This window comes from Palaemon carinicauda, chromosome 19 (genome assembly GCF_036898095.1).
Source record: "Palaemon carinicauda isolate YSFRI2023 chromosome 19, ASM3689809v2, whole genome shotgun sequence".
In the NCBI taxonomy this organism is placed as follows: domain Eukaryota; kingdom Metazoa; phylum Arthropoda; class Malacostraca; order Decapoda; family Palaemonidae; genus Palaemon; species Palaemon carinicauda.
In genome coordinates this window covers 7,333,620-7,348,414 of record NC_090743.1, presented here as the reverse complement: position 1 = coordinate 7,348,414, position 14,795 = coordinate 7,333,620, and the positions used below count along the sequence as shown (strand labels likewise).

Genomic DNA, 14,795 nt, shown 5'->3' with positions numbered 1-14,795 from the left:
CTGATTTCTATTTTTGTTCTTGGTAAAGATTTCTTGAAAAGCAGCTATATGAATATTAGGGGAGGTTCAAAGAAATTATTTTTAAATAATCCAAGCAATACAAAACTTACCAATTTATTCATTATTCCCGTCCCGACAGTGTCAACTGCTACATTGCGAATGTAAGCCAAGTATTTTTCTTGTACCAAGATAATAAGCATCATGCCAACCAAACGGACAAGACGAACTTTTTGATATTTAGCTTTAGGATGGATTCCATTTAAAACCGCATTTCTGAAAAAAAAAAATCAAGAAGAAAATTCATGAAAATGATAAGCCATTACACATCACATGATAGAAGTAACTAAGGCTTCTAAAGATGTAAATGTTCCCTGACTTCCATCTTTCTTCCTTGATGCTGCAGAAAATGTTTGATTTCATAACCGTACATTGTTATATTAAAGTTAAGCAAGAAATGAGCTCTTTCCACTTTACCCTGGTTCCATTCTACATTAACTCCCACTAGTCCTGTTTTCATACAGTGTACAGTATACATGTTTTCCATAGATTACCTAGGGTTTCCAACACATCCCTGTTTAGCTACTCCCACACACATTCCTTTTTCTATCTGTTCCTCATCCCTTCTAATCACAAATTCAACCCAATTCAAAATTCAAGCTGTATTTTTCAGCTCCTAGGCATTACATTTCTCAGTCATTTCTTTGTTTGAAATGTAATCTGCCCATTGAAATCTGCTGGTGAATCTTGACATTCTATAGACTCACCTTTCCAAAATGTCCTTATTTTCTTTGTCAATGCCCTTGTTCATAGGACTTGAAGAATATAACATTTTTATCTCTTATTATCCTCTTAATACCCACTTCTTTATATACCATATCCATGAAGTAACAGAAATATTCTACCTTATGACCCACCGTCTTATCACAAAATAGTTCTACACTTCCCTCTCTTCCCCATTTGCTCTTCTCGTTCATCATTTTGCGCATCAAAACAAACTTTCTACAGGTGCATATTTTGTCAGTACTGTATTCACTTAATTTCACACCTTTTCCACAAGGTCATCTGCTTATAAAAGTATCCATGGACTTTTTTTATATGTTCTTTGTGGTTTCCTCAACATCTATGATAAGAAATGGCTTACAGGTTGGTACTTGATGGACACTAGGACCTATCTTCAGATACACTTCCAACTTTTTCCACTCTAGATCTACTGTAATGATAAGAGTAACAAACTAATTTCTTAGTCTTACTAACATCTACTATCTTTATAATGACAATCTAACTGCTTATCTTGGTACTCTGACAGATGCCTTCTCAGTGTCCACAAATGTGTTGCACAGTCATTGCAAGGTAAACTTATTGTAACAAGGTCATTCTAAAGATGGCTTCTGTTTGTGACCTCTCTGCCATAAAACCATATCAGGATTTAAATTTCAAGAAATCATCTGTTATTCCTCCAGTATCTCCTCAAGGTTAGTTATTATAACATACTAAAGCAATTGTTTTCTATAATAATTATAACAGTGTAGTACATCTATTTTCCCTTGCATAAAATTATTAGGCTCTTTTCCTACTATTTCTATTGTACCTACATCTTTCTTCTTTTAAATTCTATATATTTTAGTATATTCACAAATGACTAGTTTACCTGATACTGTAATTCAATTAAATTGCTTACTATGCTATACAACGTTTTACCTTGCACAGTCACTTTTATCTTTTATAGATTTTTGTCTCTATTGGTCACTTCCCTCTATCATGGTATAAATCTTCTAGTTGATATTCATGTTCTTATATTAGCCGTCTCTTGAAATACTACACTAGTCCTTCCTGTACTATATGTCTTTCCTTTCAAGTCCATTTTTTAAATTTTCATCTTTTATAAACCTTGAACTTTTAACATGTTTTCAATTTTCCCTTACCACTATGCTATCCTAAATATGTCCTTTATTCTATCTACTGTTTTCTAGATACAGTACTTATTCTATTCTGTTTAACTCCTCTTTGTCCTTGCCATGTACCTCTTAGCCTATATCTTCTTTTGGTGTAGTTTTTATTTTCTTCCTTGTCTGTCATCTGTCATAATCATTAAATCTTTCACCAGATGCTTCATACCTTTTCTCTGATTTTAACCTCATGAAAAAAGATAAATACTACAGCAAGTTAACTTCTGTATATAAATATCTCAACAGTAGAATGTACAGTTTCCTTTATTTTCAAATTAAATATTCACAAGAATAAACCCTTCAAAGAGAGGGTTGTGAGAATTTTAGAAATATAAATCAAGGGTCTTATTTACCTATTTCATAATCATAATTATTCTTATAATAATAGTTATAAAATCTATAAATATATATATATATAATGACAGTAAATTAACAATGACTGTAACACCATTGTCCAATTTTGATTGAATAAAATGATTATAATAATAATAAAGTTAATAATAATTACAACAACAATAACAATGTGACATTGCACAGACTAGAAAAGAGAACAAAACTGTTTTGAATAAGCCTCTTATATACTTACAGCCATTCTTGTTCCTTTGGCGTATTATTGAACAAAAAAGTCTCTGTATTCAGATCAAGTTCCTGGAAGCCTATACAGTAGAGATCTGGAGGCTCTTCATCTACAGCTAACCAGTCTGCCAAACCAACTATTGGTGAGCGACCATTGACATTCCAAGTTCCAACAAAGAGACTGTAATCAAAATAGGGTGACAATTGAAATCTCAGCTGCTGAAAAAATAAGAGTATTCAAAATTTTGAAATGGCGCTTAATAAATAGTTACCTTCACCTCTCCAAAATAAATAATGTTTTTTATGATATAAACAATATTTTCCATACAAACCCATCATTCATATTGAGCCCAAATTGCATTAATGTCCCAAGAAGCCCATCTAGATGTCTTGAAGAGGAAGAAAGTAGAAAAAAATAATGCTATTCACACAAGCACATTTGCAAGCCAACACTTGATACTAAAGAGCCCATTATATTTCCTAAATTAGATTTGACACAGCCAGAACAAAAGAAAGAAAGGCAGGAAAACCTGTAGGCGACAGTAACCCTCTACCATGCAAACATTGAACTATTATCCTTTCGCCAATAAGAAAGTTAAACAAGATATTTTAAGAAAGAACAATTAAAATAGAATATTTCAAAAACAGCAACATTAAAACATATCTTTCATATAAAAAATATAAAAACATAAAAAACTAGAGGAAGATAAATAAGACAGAAAAGTGTGCCTGATTGTACTCGCTAGCAAGAGAACTCTAACCCAAGTTAATGCAAGACCATGGTACAGAGGCTATGGCACTATCCAAGACTATAGAACAATGATTTGATTTTGAAGCGTCATTCTCCTAGAAGAGCTGCTTACCATGGCTAAAGTCTCTTCTACCCCTACCACTGGACAAATACAGTGCAGTAGTTAACCCCTTGAGGTAAGAAGAGTTATTTGGTAATCTCAGTGTTGTCAGGTACAAGAGGACAGAGGGGAATGTGGAAAGAATAGGCCAGACTATTCATTGAATATTTAGGCATTTTGTCTGGCCAGTCAAAGGACCCAATAACTCTACTGATAGTATCACAATGGGTGGCTGGTGCCTTGGCCATCCTATTACCTAGCCTGGACTTCTGTCCAAAGGCTAAGTCTTTAGCTAAGTGCTTTGCTGATCCCTGGTGACAGGATGATGACGCCGATAGTTTAAAGGTTTAAAGGCCGCTCATGAATGGCAAAGGCAAGGGACAGTAACATTGCTCTATCAAGCAGGAAAATGCCCTAGGACCTAGAGACTGACCATATATACATATAAGTAGTGCCCGAGCCCCTCTCCACCCAAGCAAAGACCAAGAGGGGCCAGGCAATGGCTGCTGATGACTCAGCAGATAGCCCTATAGGTTCCCCTAAACCCCCTATCCTTAGCCCACAAGGATGGTGAGATTGCAGCGACCAAAGGAACTAACGAGTTTGAGCGGAACTTGAACCCAAGTCTGACATTCACCAGTCAGGGATATTACCACATCAGCCACCATATTTAGGGGAGGGGAGAGTTGATGAACGGGAGGAAGTATCCACATTGAAGGTTGTCTACTGTCCATCTTTCCACCCTGTGATACCACAATCTCTTCCATGTAAAATGCAGGCTTCCTCCCACGGATGGCATCGTGGGAGGATTGCCGCCCTGGCAGGGTTATTGTCCTCGTCTTTTCCTCCTGTGCTGGCCTCGCCCTTGACCTTCTCTGTTCAGAAAGGGCTGGTCAGTTACCTGCCTGAGGATGGAAGTGGCGTGACGAGGGTTGCTTCTCTGTGCAAGACTATGTGCCTGTCTAGCTGGAGTTGAAAAGCTTGCCTGAGCAGAAGTGGTGGCCAACTGAGGTTGCTTCTGCCAGTGCAGAAGCTAGTCCTGGCTTGCCTTCCTCCACTTCTTGATTACTGCCTCAATTACCTCTGTCAGAGACATACGACCCTTTAGGGAAGCATTTCTGAAATTTAAAATCTCTCCCCAGCCGATCTGCATATGGAAGCTATGGCATGGCTCCTCTTCAAGGCCCAGTTCACCGACTGGTCGGTCACTTGACGCGTCAAGAACTCGGCAAATCTAACTCCTGCCAGGATGGTGTTCTTGAAGGCCTTCTTGTCAGAGTCGGAAAAGTCCTCCGAGTCAGCTAAAATTTCAACTGTAGTCAATCAAGAAGGTGGCCCGAGTTGTTGTTGCCATGCTCTCCAAGCTCGTCGCTTCAGCTGATGAGAAGGTAACGGCTTGTGTCACTAGATGGTCAGCAGTGACAACTAAGGTCAGTGTGGTCACTGTAGGAGCCAGAGGTAATGGGGGAAGGAAAATCTTATTGTGTGCAGTAATACTTTCTCTGACGAGAGAAAGCAGGAGGAATCATCTAGGAAAATCTTTTCTTAAAAAGACTTGCGGATTGACCTCATCTAGTACCTCCACGGCCAGGCTATTATTATCATTAAAGGGAGGAGATTAACCAGATCAAGGAATCAACTCTACTCTTACAGAACTGGCCTCAAAGGCCAGGACTGACTAGCGAAGCTCCAGGTGAAGTCCGGTGCCCAAAGGTGCATGATCGATGGCAGTTTCCTTCCCTTGGAAGGAGAACGTGGTACTTCTCCAAGGCCATTAACTCAGAGAGTTTAGGTTAAGACCTGTAAAAAGGTAGAATCTGACTCGCCTTCTGTGTCCGGTGCCCTAAGTCTAGCCGGCTGAGGAAGGGCACCGTCAGACTCATTACAGTCGTCAAGATCGAGGTTAATCCTCTCGGATACTATACCTGGCCGGTCTTAGGAGGGGTCAAAAGTCAGATAAGTCTCTCGTTCCTCACTCCTGGGTGGGGACTGAGACTGAGGGGGACTAACAACCCCATTCCCTCTCAGATCCCTCTTACTTTGCGAGTCCTGGGTCTCCCTGTGAGTTTGAGGGTCCCCTGTGGTACTGGACCTATTCTTAGAGATGCTCTTCAGGTCTTTCCTTTCTCCGAGATGTGTGCCCTTAGAGAAAGGGGAGAGGTAACCAAGTTGTCATCTCCTCACCTTTGTATCCTTAGTGCAATCCAACACTGGCAGGCATATGTCCTGATGTGGAGCAAGCTGTCGGTCTGCTTCATCTTGCCTCCGACTCCAAAGAGAGAAATAGCAAGAGGTAGAGCCAAATTCAATCTATGATAACCAATAATTTTCAACAGGGTTATCTCCGTGGGTGACAGGGACCCCTAATAAATCCAAGGCTGATGGTCGCCTTTGGTTGCCTTTCATCAGTCATCAAGGCTTATAGAGAGTGCGTGCCTTCGTCCACCTACGTGAATAATTCCCTGTCATAGGAGGATCCTCCTGAATAATGGTGCGAGACGTGTGCCTAAGAGAAAGTCTAGGATCTTGTGGTTCATCTCTGGGTATTGCACATCTAGCATAAGTATATGTTCGTGAAAAGCCTCTGAGTGAGGCAAATCTGGGTACTTCAATCTCAGGTGAGGGTGTGTTGTTCTTTCTGTAGGTCAGATCGTCATTTCTCAGAAGTATTCTTCAAAGAGCTAGGCGCTCAGGCGAAGACAATTTTTCTGGTTTGCGATATTTTGCAAGGGGGCAATTTTAAGGTGACTTTGGGTACATAAGTGTACAATCAGGTAGAGACAAGTACTGAATGTATGTATGTCTGCTCATGTGTTGGCACTAGGGTCCTCCGACAAAGTGGGTTTCCTGTAAGAAGGGCGCTTAGGAGACATGTCTCTGTTAGTCTCAGAATGGGGTCGAGAGATTGAGGAGGAGGTGAACTGCTTTGAGGAGGGACTCCCTCCTCTGTGCTCTCAAGGGAGATGAGCCAATGATGTTTCTTGCAAGAGCAGCAACACACTCCTATGGTGCCCTTGGAGGAAGTGCCTCCACTAACAACTCCCTTGAAGGAAGACCTTTTAGTCTCAAGGAGGGTTACAACAAACAAAGCGTCATCCATCTGAAATTCAGATGGAGACCCTCCCGTTTTGATAGGGGAAACTTGGTCTCCCTGCCTCAAGGTCTGCCTCAAAATTAAAGGGCCAACTTTCTTACCCGATCGGTTTCCAGAAGAGACTGAGGGGGAAGGGTTGGAGGCCAATGTACCAGGGGTCAGAGGAAGATGTCGGGACTTCTTTGACTGGGAGGATGACAGCAAAAGTGAAGAATCCCTTTTGGATCACTTCATCCTCCTGCAATACGGTATCCACTCTGAGGGTAACCACTCTCAAGACAAGGGGAGTGTCCTCTGCAGGAAGGGTACAAAAGGCGAGGATCCATCTCCCTGGAACTCATAAAGATGCCAGCACCCAAGGACATTTCCGCATCTCCAAAGTCATCCCCAATGAAGATACGAAGTCGCTAACACCCTGGGGGAAAGAAAAAAAAAATAACACGTTTTCCAAAAATTCCAGCCAGCAAGAACACACGTTATCAAAGTGGCTACTGTACTCAGCGAGCAAGCAGGGGAACACGGCTTCCCGGCTCACAATCGTTAACTACCAACCACCTATTTACACCTCGTTACAAAATTTTAAAAATCATGTATTCCAGCTTAGCTGTTATCTGTCCTATGTAAATAACAAAGGTTTGTATTTTTACTGGAACAAATGCACATCTATGAGACAGGCAATAACATCAGTTGGTTCAGAGGTGGACTTGCAGGAATATTATTCATGAATCTATTAGTCTTTCATCTTATTGTGTCAGGGATCATCAGGACCAAGATTAGAAGAAAGTATGATTAATGGGTTTGCTGTGAAGAGGCGCTGTTATAACTATTGTACAGCATAATGATTAACAGCAGAGTAACAATAGGGCTTAACCTCCATTCTCAACATTTATATACGAGTAGCTCTAATGAAAAATTAATACCTTTAGAGTTCTACAATAAAAATCGAGAAAAGAAAACGCTCGCCATTCATATCTAGAGTGAATGTCTTTTTTTTTTTTTTAGAAAACTATAAAGCAGAAAAGTAATTTCTCTAAATCTCAGTAGCTATCCAGAATTTCCCCCAATGAAAAAAATAACAGTACTTGCCTGCACTTTAAACTAGACAGAAAGCCAAACTGCATAAAAGATTCACAAAAAAAGTTTTTTCTACTCACACAAATTCATGGATATCTGTATACGAGTCTTCTCGTAATGCCATCTGATGTCTGATGTGACTTTCCCTTGCTGCTATTGGAGTAGGCGAGATCCCAGTAGCAATGCTATGGCGATTCACACCAAGCTCAGGACTTCTTTCACTTTCACCCTGAATAACAGTGCAAAGTGAAATACTAATTGGAACTGCTTGAAACAAAGTTTATTTACATGTGTCTCTGTTTAATCCAAAAGTTAATAATTAAATTTGGTTAAAATCATTCCTGAGGACAACGTATCCGATCTAAACAGTGCATATTATTTTATTTGCAGATACCTCATAAGTTTAATACCAGTCTGTGCCTAACCATCTGTTCACCTGATTAAACAAAACCAAGAGCTATCATACTTCCCTGACTTAGCATAGCCCAATTTTCCTTTTTCATTCAAGAACAAATCCTTTGGCCATCCTAAAGGAATTCTATAATGTACATCAGTTGTTTAAAAAAAAATAGAATAGATTATAATACCTAACATACTGACAGTATTAACTAATAGAAGTTAATCGATTCACATTCTGAATACTTCTGCCAAAACCATGCGACCTGACCTAGTTTATCTTTCCCTACTTTGTCACTCAACACATTCACACAAAAATAAGTGTTACTTTTCCCATAGAATAATTCCTACACAAATGTCTTACCAATCTAGCATATGACAGCTCCAATGAATGCTTCTCAATACTAGTCCTTCTACCATAATTATAAAAAACCTGCAATAGGTTTTTCTCCGAGTTAATTGCCTGTTTTCACTTCTTATATTTTTAATCCAGCAGCACACACAAATATATTGTTTTGGTTATTATCTTAGTTTTGCTCATGGTACCTAAAGCTAAAATACTGGTATAAAAATCTGACTTTTCATTAACTTCTATTGAAGCTGTGGTAATAAATAACTACACACAATTCAATTTTAATGTAAAGTATTATACTGTACTGTAATGGTATAAACAGTAATCACTTTTCCACTAACAATCTCATGTCCTATAAATACCATCTGTTTTTATATGTAAAACGAAATATGTGGTTTATGTATTTACCATAATACTTTATGATCTTGATAATTCAATCACAAACATACCTTAAAATTCTGGTATTTTCTGTTAACTACATCTTTGTGGATTTTCTACACTTACGAGCATCTGTAACTAAAATTACAATCTTCTTTCCCACCGTTATTCCTTCATTAAAGGGTCAATTGCCTGATGCGCCCTATCCAATGTCTTCTATCTAAGGCATCCTCTTCCATCAAACCTCTCTTCTCCATTTCATCCATCACTTTATCTTGGTATCTAATTCTCTCCCTCCCTCTTGATCTTCTCCCCCTAACAAGTTCTTCCCAAGCTCTCCTCACTCCTCTCCACCATCCATTCTCAACACATGGCTACACCATTCTCAGTCATGACACACTTATCACCTCTGTAATCTTCACTGTGTCTACCATTCTTCTTATTTTCGCATTCTCCTATCTTTCGACCATTGATAGTCCCATAATCCAACTCACCATTCTCCTCTCTGTTGTCTCAAGCTCTGCTTCCTCTTTAAGTATTTAACCCCAAGTTTATGAGCCATACATTAACACTAAATCCCTCATCGTGCAACAAATTTCTTGCCTTAATCATGAACGCAAGACTTACTTGCATACTGCTGCTATCAGTTAGCGTCACAGATGGATCCAGGTAAGGAGAAGGTGGTGAGCGAGGTGGGACATCCCCAATATCCACCAGCGTGGCTGTTCCATCTCCCAAGTTATTTTCCGGACTATTCACTGGTGTGCTTAGCCCAGCATCTGGTGGATTGGCATTAGTGGCTGCGCTTTGATAAGGAGATAGCCAAGCAAACTCTGGAGGTGGACCTCTTCTTTTACTTAGGACTGTAATGAAGGAAATATTGCTATCTTGGTCAATTTAGATTTAAAAATTTCTATGGTACAATAACAATTACTTTACGTAAGTAAATATCTTTAATTTGCTATGACTTCATTATGACACTGGAATAATTTTCTAAGCAATTTCCAGTGCAAGCTTCACACCTACTGTACTCTTCATAAACAAACTAAAATAAAACATTCATATATTTACCTTCTGCAGCCCTTAATACTTCCGACACAAAAGTATTTGTTCGTTGACTGAAAGGCATTTCGAATAATAGCCGGATCTTACCCCAGGTAATATTTACAAGGACATCAGTATCTACATCTGTGCTGGACGTATCTATGAAAGAAAATGGTTGCTGTAGGGTGACATAATGGAGCTTTTTTAACGAATTATATTGATAAAAAAATGTAAAGGCAGTACACAAGATAAAATAACATTTTGAAAAACAGGGTTTAGTCAAGTCACTATGAATAAGTGAAAGTTTATCAAAATCTATAATATAGATACTTTAACTCTTAACCATTCTAATGTACACATGCCACACTACTGATTGGAAGAAACTTATTTTTCTAATGTGTATTGTTTCCTATAAATATGAACCATTTACAGTCAAGCTGTATTTACTCAGAATGGTAAATAAGGATTTAATAAAGACATTCTGACTATAACAATTGTTTTCCACCTTTAAACAATATTGAATAATTTGTAGCTACTCCTTACAATAAACTATAACATGAGAAAAATAGAAATATAAAATATATATTGTAGAAGCTTAAGTAAGCTTAAGAATTTTTTTGGCTTGCAGATATATTTCTGCACTTGATATTTTTTTTTTGTGTGGGAGGAAAATTGTAAAGCTGATGCATTTAGAACCTGGAAAATGGATGAAAATCAAAGGTTGAACTTGGGGATTTTGATGACCTGGTAGGTATAGCAATCCATCTTTTGTGACATGTTAAACGTACAGTACATGTACTGTACTGTATTTTGCATTTTTCCTAGCTAGACAAACCTGGGTCACTTAAAATTGGAATATGTCTTCAGAGGCACTGGAATGGCCATTGAGTCATTAGTAAGGTAATTAGGTAATTACAAGTGGTGGGAGGGGGAGCCTGGCCCACCAACGTGTCAAAAAATACCACTTTTGGTCTTAGGTCTACGACTGGGAGGGGTGGTTGAAGTGGTAAATTTAATTTAAAGGACTCTAATTTGTATAACTATAACAAATACAAATATTTATTAACAAATTTTATTAGTTCCTCCCCTTATAGAAAACACTGTACTTTACATTGGTGGAAGGAAGTCCCCTAGAACCAGACTGGAAGGATCTCTTCTTTCCTAAACATATCATCCTTTCTGGTCCCGAAAGGGAGTAAGGAAGGTGACTGCAAAAGCTGCCTAACACTTAATCATAGGGATGTAAATTCTTTTAAGGTTCAGCCATTAGCCAACTGGCTTGATAGGAAGAACTAAGACACGGAAAACTTATCACCCCAACAGGAAGATAACATTGGCAGTGTCAAACTATGCACATCAAGAAAAACATTTGGTAAAACCCCCCAACCAATCTTCCCCCTTAGCAGGAGGATGGAAGAGTTAGTTCTTGGTAGATAAGTCTGCAAAGAAAAAAACGCTCTGGTGCGTAACTGACCAACATGTAACAAACTTAGATGCTGCACACTCTTCAAAAGGTAATAAGAAAGAGGTAAAATAGCCAGTCATTGCAACCTCTCATAGAGACTTATGCCAAACCCGTGGAGGAAGCTACAAGAGGCTTACTTCTGAAGAAAACACAAACCAGTACAATTGTAAAGTACTGACTGAGACTGATACCAGACTACAGTACACTGTACTTACACAGGGGTTACCACAAGGGAGTACACTGCCGTCAGCAAGAAATAATGTTCACTATCAGACACCCGGGAGTTCATCATCTTCCTAATCACAAGATTATGAATGGCACACTCGAAGGTGGGTAGGGCAACTGTGTACAACACCCCCCTTCCCAAAGGTACACAACTTGGAGATTCGAAAGCTTACTATCCTAAATGAAACCAATTACACTTCACCAAAGCCTTATCTTTCAGTGAGCTGCTGTCACAACAAGCACTTTAACAAAAAACAAATGTTTATCACACACTAAAGTAAGAAAAGATCCAACAATCTTAAGAAAGAAATGCAACACCACACCCACGTTGGGTATGGCCAAGGATAAAAGTGACTATTTTGTAACAAGACAGGTGAGTGGGGCTTTTCCTTCATGCCACCTGTCATTAACCAATTACCTAGGTAACGATTCAATGCCCATTACAGATCCGATAAAGACATACAAACATACAAGCATCCATATGTAAAAGGACAAAAGGTTTGTATACACATAAGAACCAAATATACAGAATAAAACCTCAACATCATGGAGTAAGGTTAGCGACATAGACTTGGACTAGATTGAAATTCATAAAATAATAGGATATAAATGAGAATAATGACAAGAATTTAAGGGAGTTATGGGAAATAAACAAACTTCTTGTAAAAATAATTGACATAAGTAGCTTGATACTTATGTACTTAACCATACTATTGATTTTGATGGAAAAGTTAATTAATTACATTCATCCATGCTTAGTGCCTAAGAAATCGACTAGAAATGTACAGCTAGTGTCACAGATAACTAAAGGTAATTTCCACGCAACATCTCAGTTACTCTAAATTTTCAATGTCTCAGTACGAGTACACCAAAATAAGTCTACAAAAACAAAAAAAATTTTTAGAAATGAAAAATAAACTCATGCAAGACATTAAATTTTGGTGCAGTACACTGCAATACTTGAGAGAAAGTATTTACTCTCTATCAAGACCTGGTATTGAAGGATAACAATGGTGTTAGGATTAGCCTGTCCTCCCTTGCGCAAGTACTGGCTAACTAGCTAGGCTAGTCAGTACTGCCCAGGTCAGCGTCTCTGAGTCATCCATATATTTGCTAATTATACACCAATTCTAAACAAAATATTGCTTCTCCATAAAATTTTCCCTTATTTGCACTTTGCAATATCACAGATTCTGATTTATGGAATAAGAAAGGTCATTAATCTATCAAAAAAAGGCCATAGAAATGAATTATAGATTATTACGGCAAGAGGGTATGATCTGATTCAAATTGGAAGATAGTTTTTAAAGATGCTTTGTGCTATCCACTGGGAGCCCAGAAATGCTGCTCATTTCTTATCTGATATCCAACATTAAAACATCATTCAAGAAAGTTTCTTCCAGGATAGAAAACTGGGTCTAGAAATATGTCAACTGTATTCTAGTAAGAAAACTATCCAATATTAACCCATCCTCAGATTAATGAAAAATATATGGCAAAAAGTACATTATTATAATTTTCCTAAACACGCTAATTATGTATTGTATAAAATCTTAAAATCTTTCAGGAATAATACAACCATAAATAGTAACAGCCATGCCACCAAGTTAGATCACTTAGGCTCCCAGATCTATGCTTGAGGGTACACTCGGGCACACTATTGTATGTTGTTTCTCTTCCTCTTGTTTTTTGAAGTTTTAATAGTTATTATATGAAAGATTTATTTCAAGGTTGTTGCTGTTCTTAAAATATTTTATTTTAATTGTCAATTACTTCTTTTTTAGTTTATTTATTTCCTTATTTCTTTTCCTCACTGGGCTATTTTCCTTGTTGGAGCCCTTGGGCTTATAGCATCCTGCTTTTCCAACTAGGGTTGTAGCTTTGCAAGAAATAATAAATAATAATGATAAATAATAAATAAATAATAATAACAATAATAATAATAATTTTTATAGCCACACAAATGGAGTAATCCATCAATTAAAGAATTTCAACTTATCAAAGACTTCTTTACATAATAGTTTCTTAATCATGGTGATTTTTGCTAGGCAACCTTTTATGACATGAAGTATGTTATTCAATTAAAGCTAGAAACTACATGGAATTACTATTAGCTGTAGGATATATTACATTTCCAGGTGTAGCCATGATCTAGAATCCTTAATATTCAATAAAATTTTGTTACAAGAAAAAGGCAAAAACAACCAAAGAACTATGGCTAAGTTTTCATACATCATATGACATATATCTTTTAATATAGAACCCTCTTTCATGTTCTAATTGGCCCCAGACACAGGCAGTCTAATCACATCTTAATGAAAAAAGAAAAGTAGCTAGAGGAACTGTTCATGCATGTACGGCTATGAGCCCCTGGGAAATAGTAGCTATCCTCATTGTCCTAAGGAAGTAGAAGCTATCCTCATTGTCCCAAGGAAGTAGTAGCTATCCTCATTGTCCCAAGGAAGTAGTAGCTATCCTCATTGTCCCAAGGAAGTAGTAGCTATCCTCACTGTCCCAAGGAAGTAGTAGCTATCCTCACTGTCCCAAGGAAGTAGTAGCTATCCTCATTGTCCCAAGGAAGTAGTAGCTATCCTCATTGTCCCAAGGAAGTAGTAGCTATCCTCATTGTCCCAAGGAAGTAGTAGCTATCCTTATTGTCCCAAGGAAGTAGTAGCTATCCTCATTGTCCCAAGGAAGTAGTAGCTATCCTCATTGTCCCAAGGAAGTAGTAGCTATCCTCATTGTCCTACGTAAAATGTGACCCAGCGAGAGTAAAGGGACAGGAGTGGGAACAAGTAGTAGCTATCCTCATTGTCCCAAGGAAGTAGTAGCTATCCTTATTGTCCCAAGGAAGTAGTAGCTATCCTCATTGTCCCAAGGAAGTAGTAGCTATCCTCATTGTCCCAAGGAAATAGTAGCAATCCTCAATGTCCTAAGGAAGTAGTAGCTATCCTCATTGTCCTACGTAAAATGTGACCCAGCGAGAGTAAAGGGACAGGAGTGGGTACTTTGTACTTTATAAGATTCATGGGTTTGCATAGAAATAAAATCCTTTTTCCAAAACTTATTCAGTTCCATATTACAATACGAAACTAATCAATCACATAGAAGTCAAATTACAGTTCAGAAGGGAGGTTGAGCAGTTGAGAGTCTCAGTCTATGCAAAGGTCTAATAGAGAGCTGTAAGGGGTAGAATGAATCAGAAACCAAATTTAAAGGTTACTCTCCTGTGGACTACAAGTGGCTGAACACTACAAGAGTGAAACAAACAAGTTCAAATAAACTACTAGACTGAAGACTGCATTGAACGTGATTGGAATCATATGGCTCATCAGGTATCAGAGTTCATTGATTCCAGTTAATGAATTCCTTGATTACTTCAGCAACAGTAGTG

The 14,795-nt window shown here is 38.0% G+C and overlaps 1 protein-coding gene across 3 annotated transcripts in view; it reads right to left on the bottom strand.

Annotated features, from left to right (window-relative positions):
• The window catches only part of Ocrl (Oculocerebrorenal syndrome of Lowe), an 88,353-nt gene that overhangs the window by 36,572 nt on the left and 36,986 nt on the right, over positions 1 to 14,795 (bottom strand). For all 3 annotated transcript variants that reach the window (XM_068393118.1, XM_068393119.1, XM_068393120.1), the window contains 5 exons: positions 9,739 to 9,870; positions 9,295 to 9,530; positions 7,622 to 7,770; positions 2,533 to 2,703; positions 111 to 273 (listed from right to left, as the gene is read on the bottom strand). In XM_068393118.1, the coding sequence (XP_068249219.1) occupies positions 111 to 273; positions 2,533 to 2,703; positions 7,622 to 7,770; positions 9,295 to 9,530; positions 9,739 to 9,870 (851 nt within the window). The remainder of the gene's footprint in view (positions 1 to 110; positions 274 to 2,532; positions 2,704 to 7,621; positions 7,771 to 9,294; positions 9,531 to 9,738; positions 9,871 to 14,795) is intronic.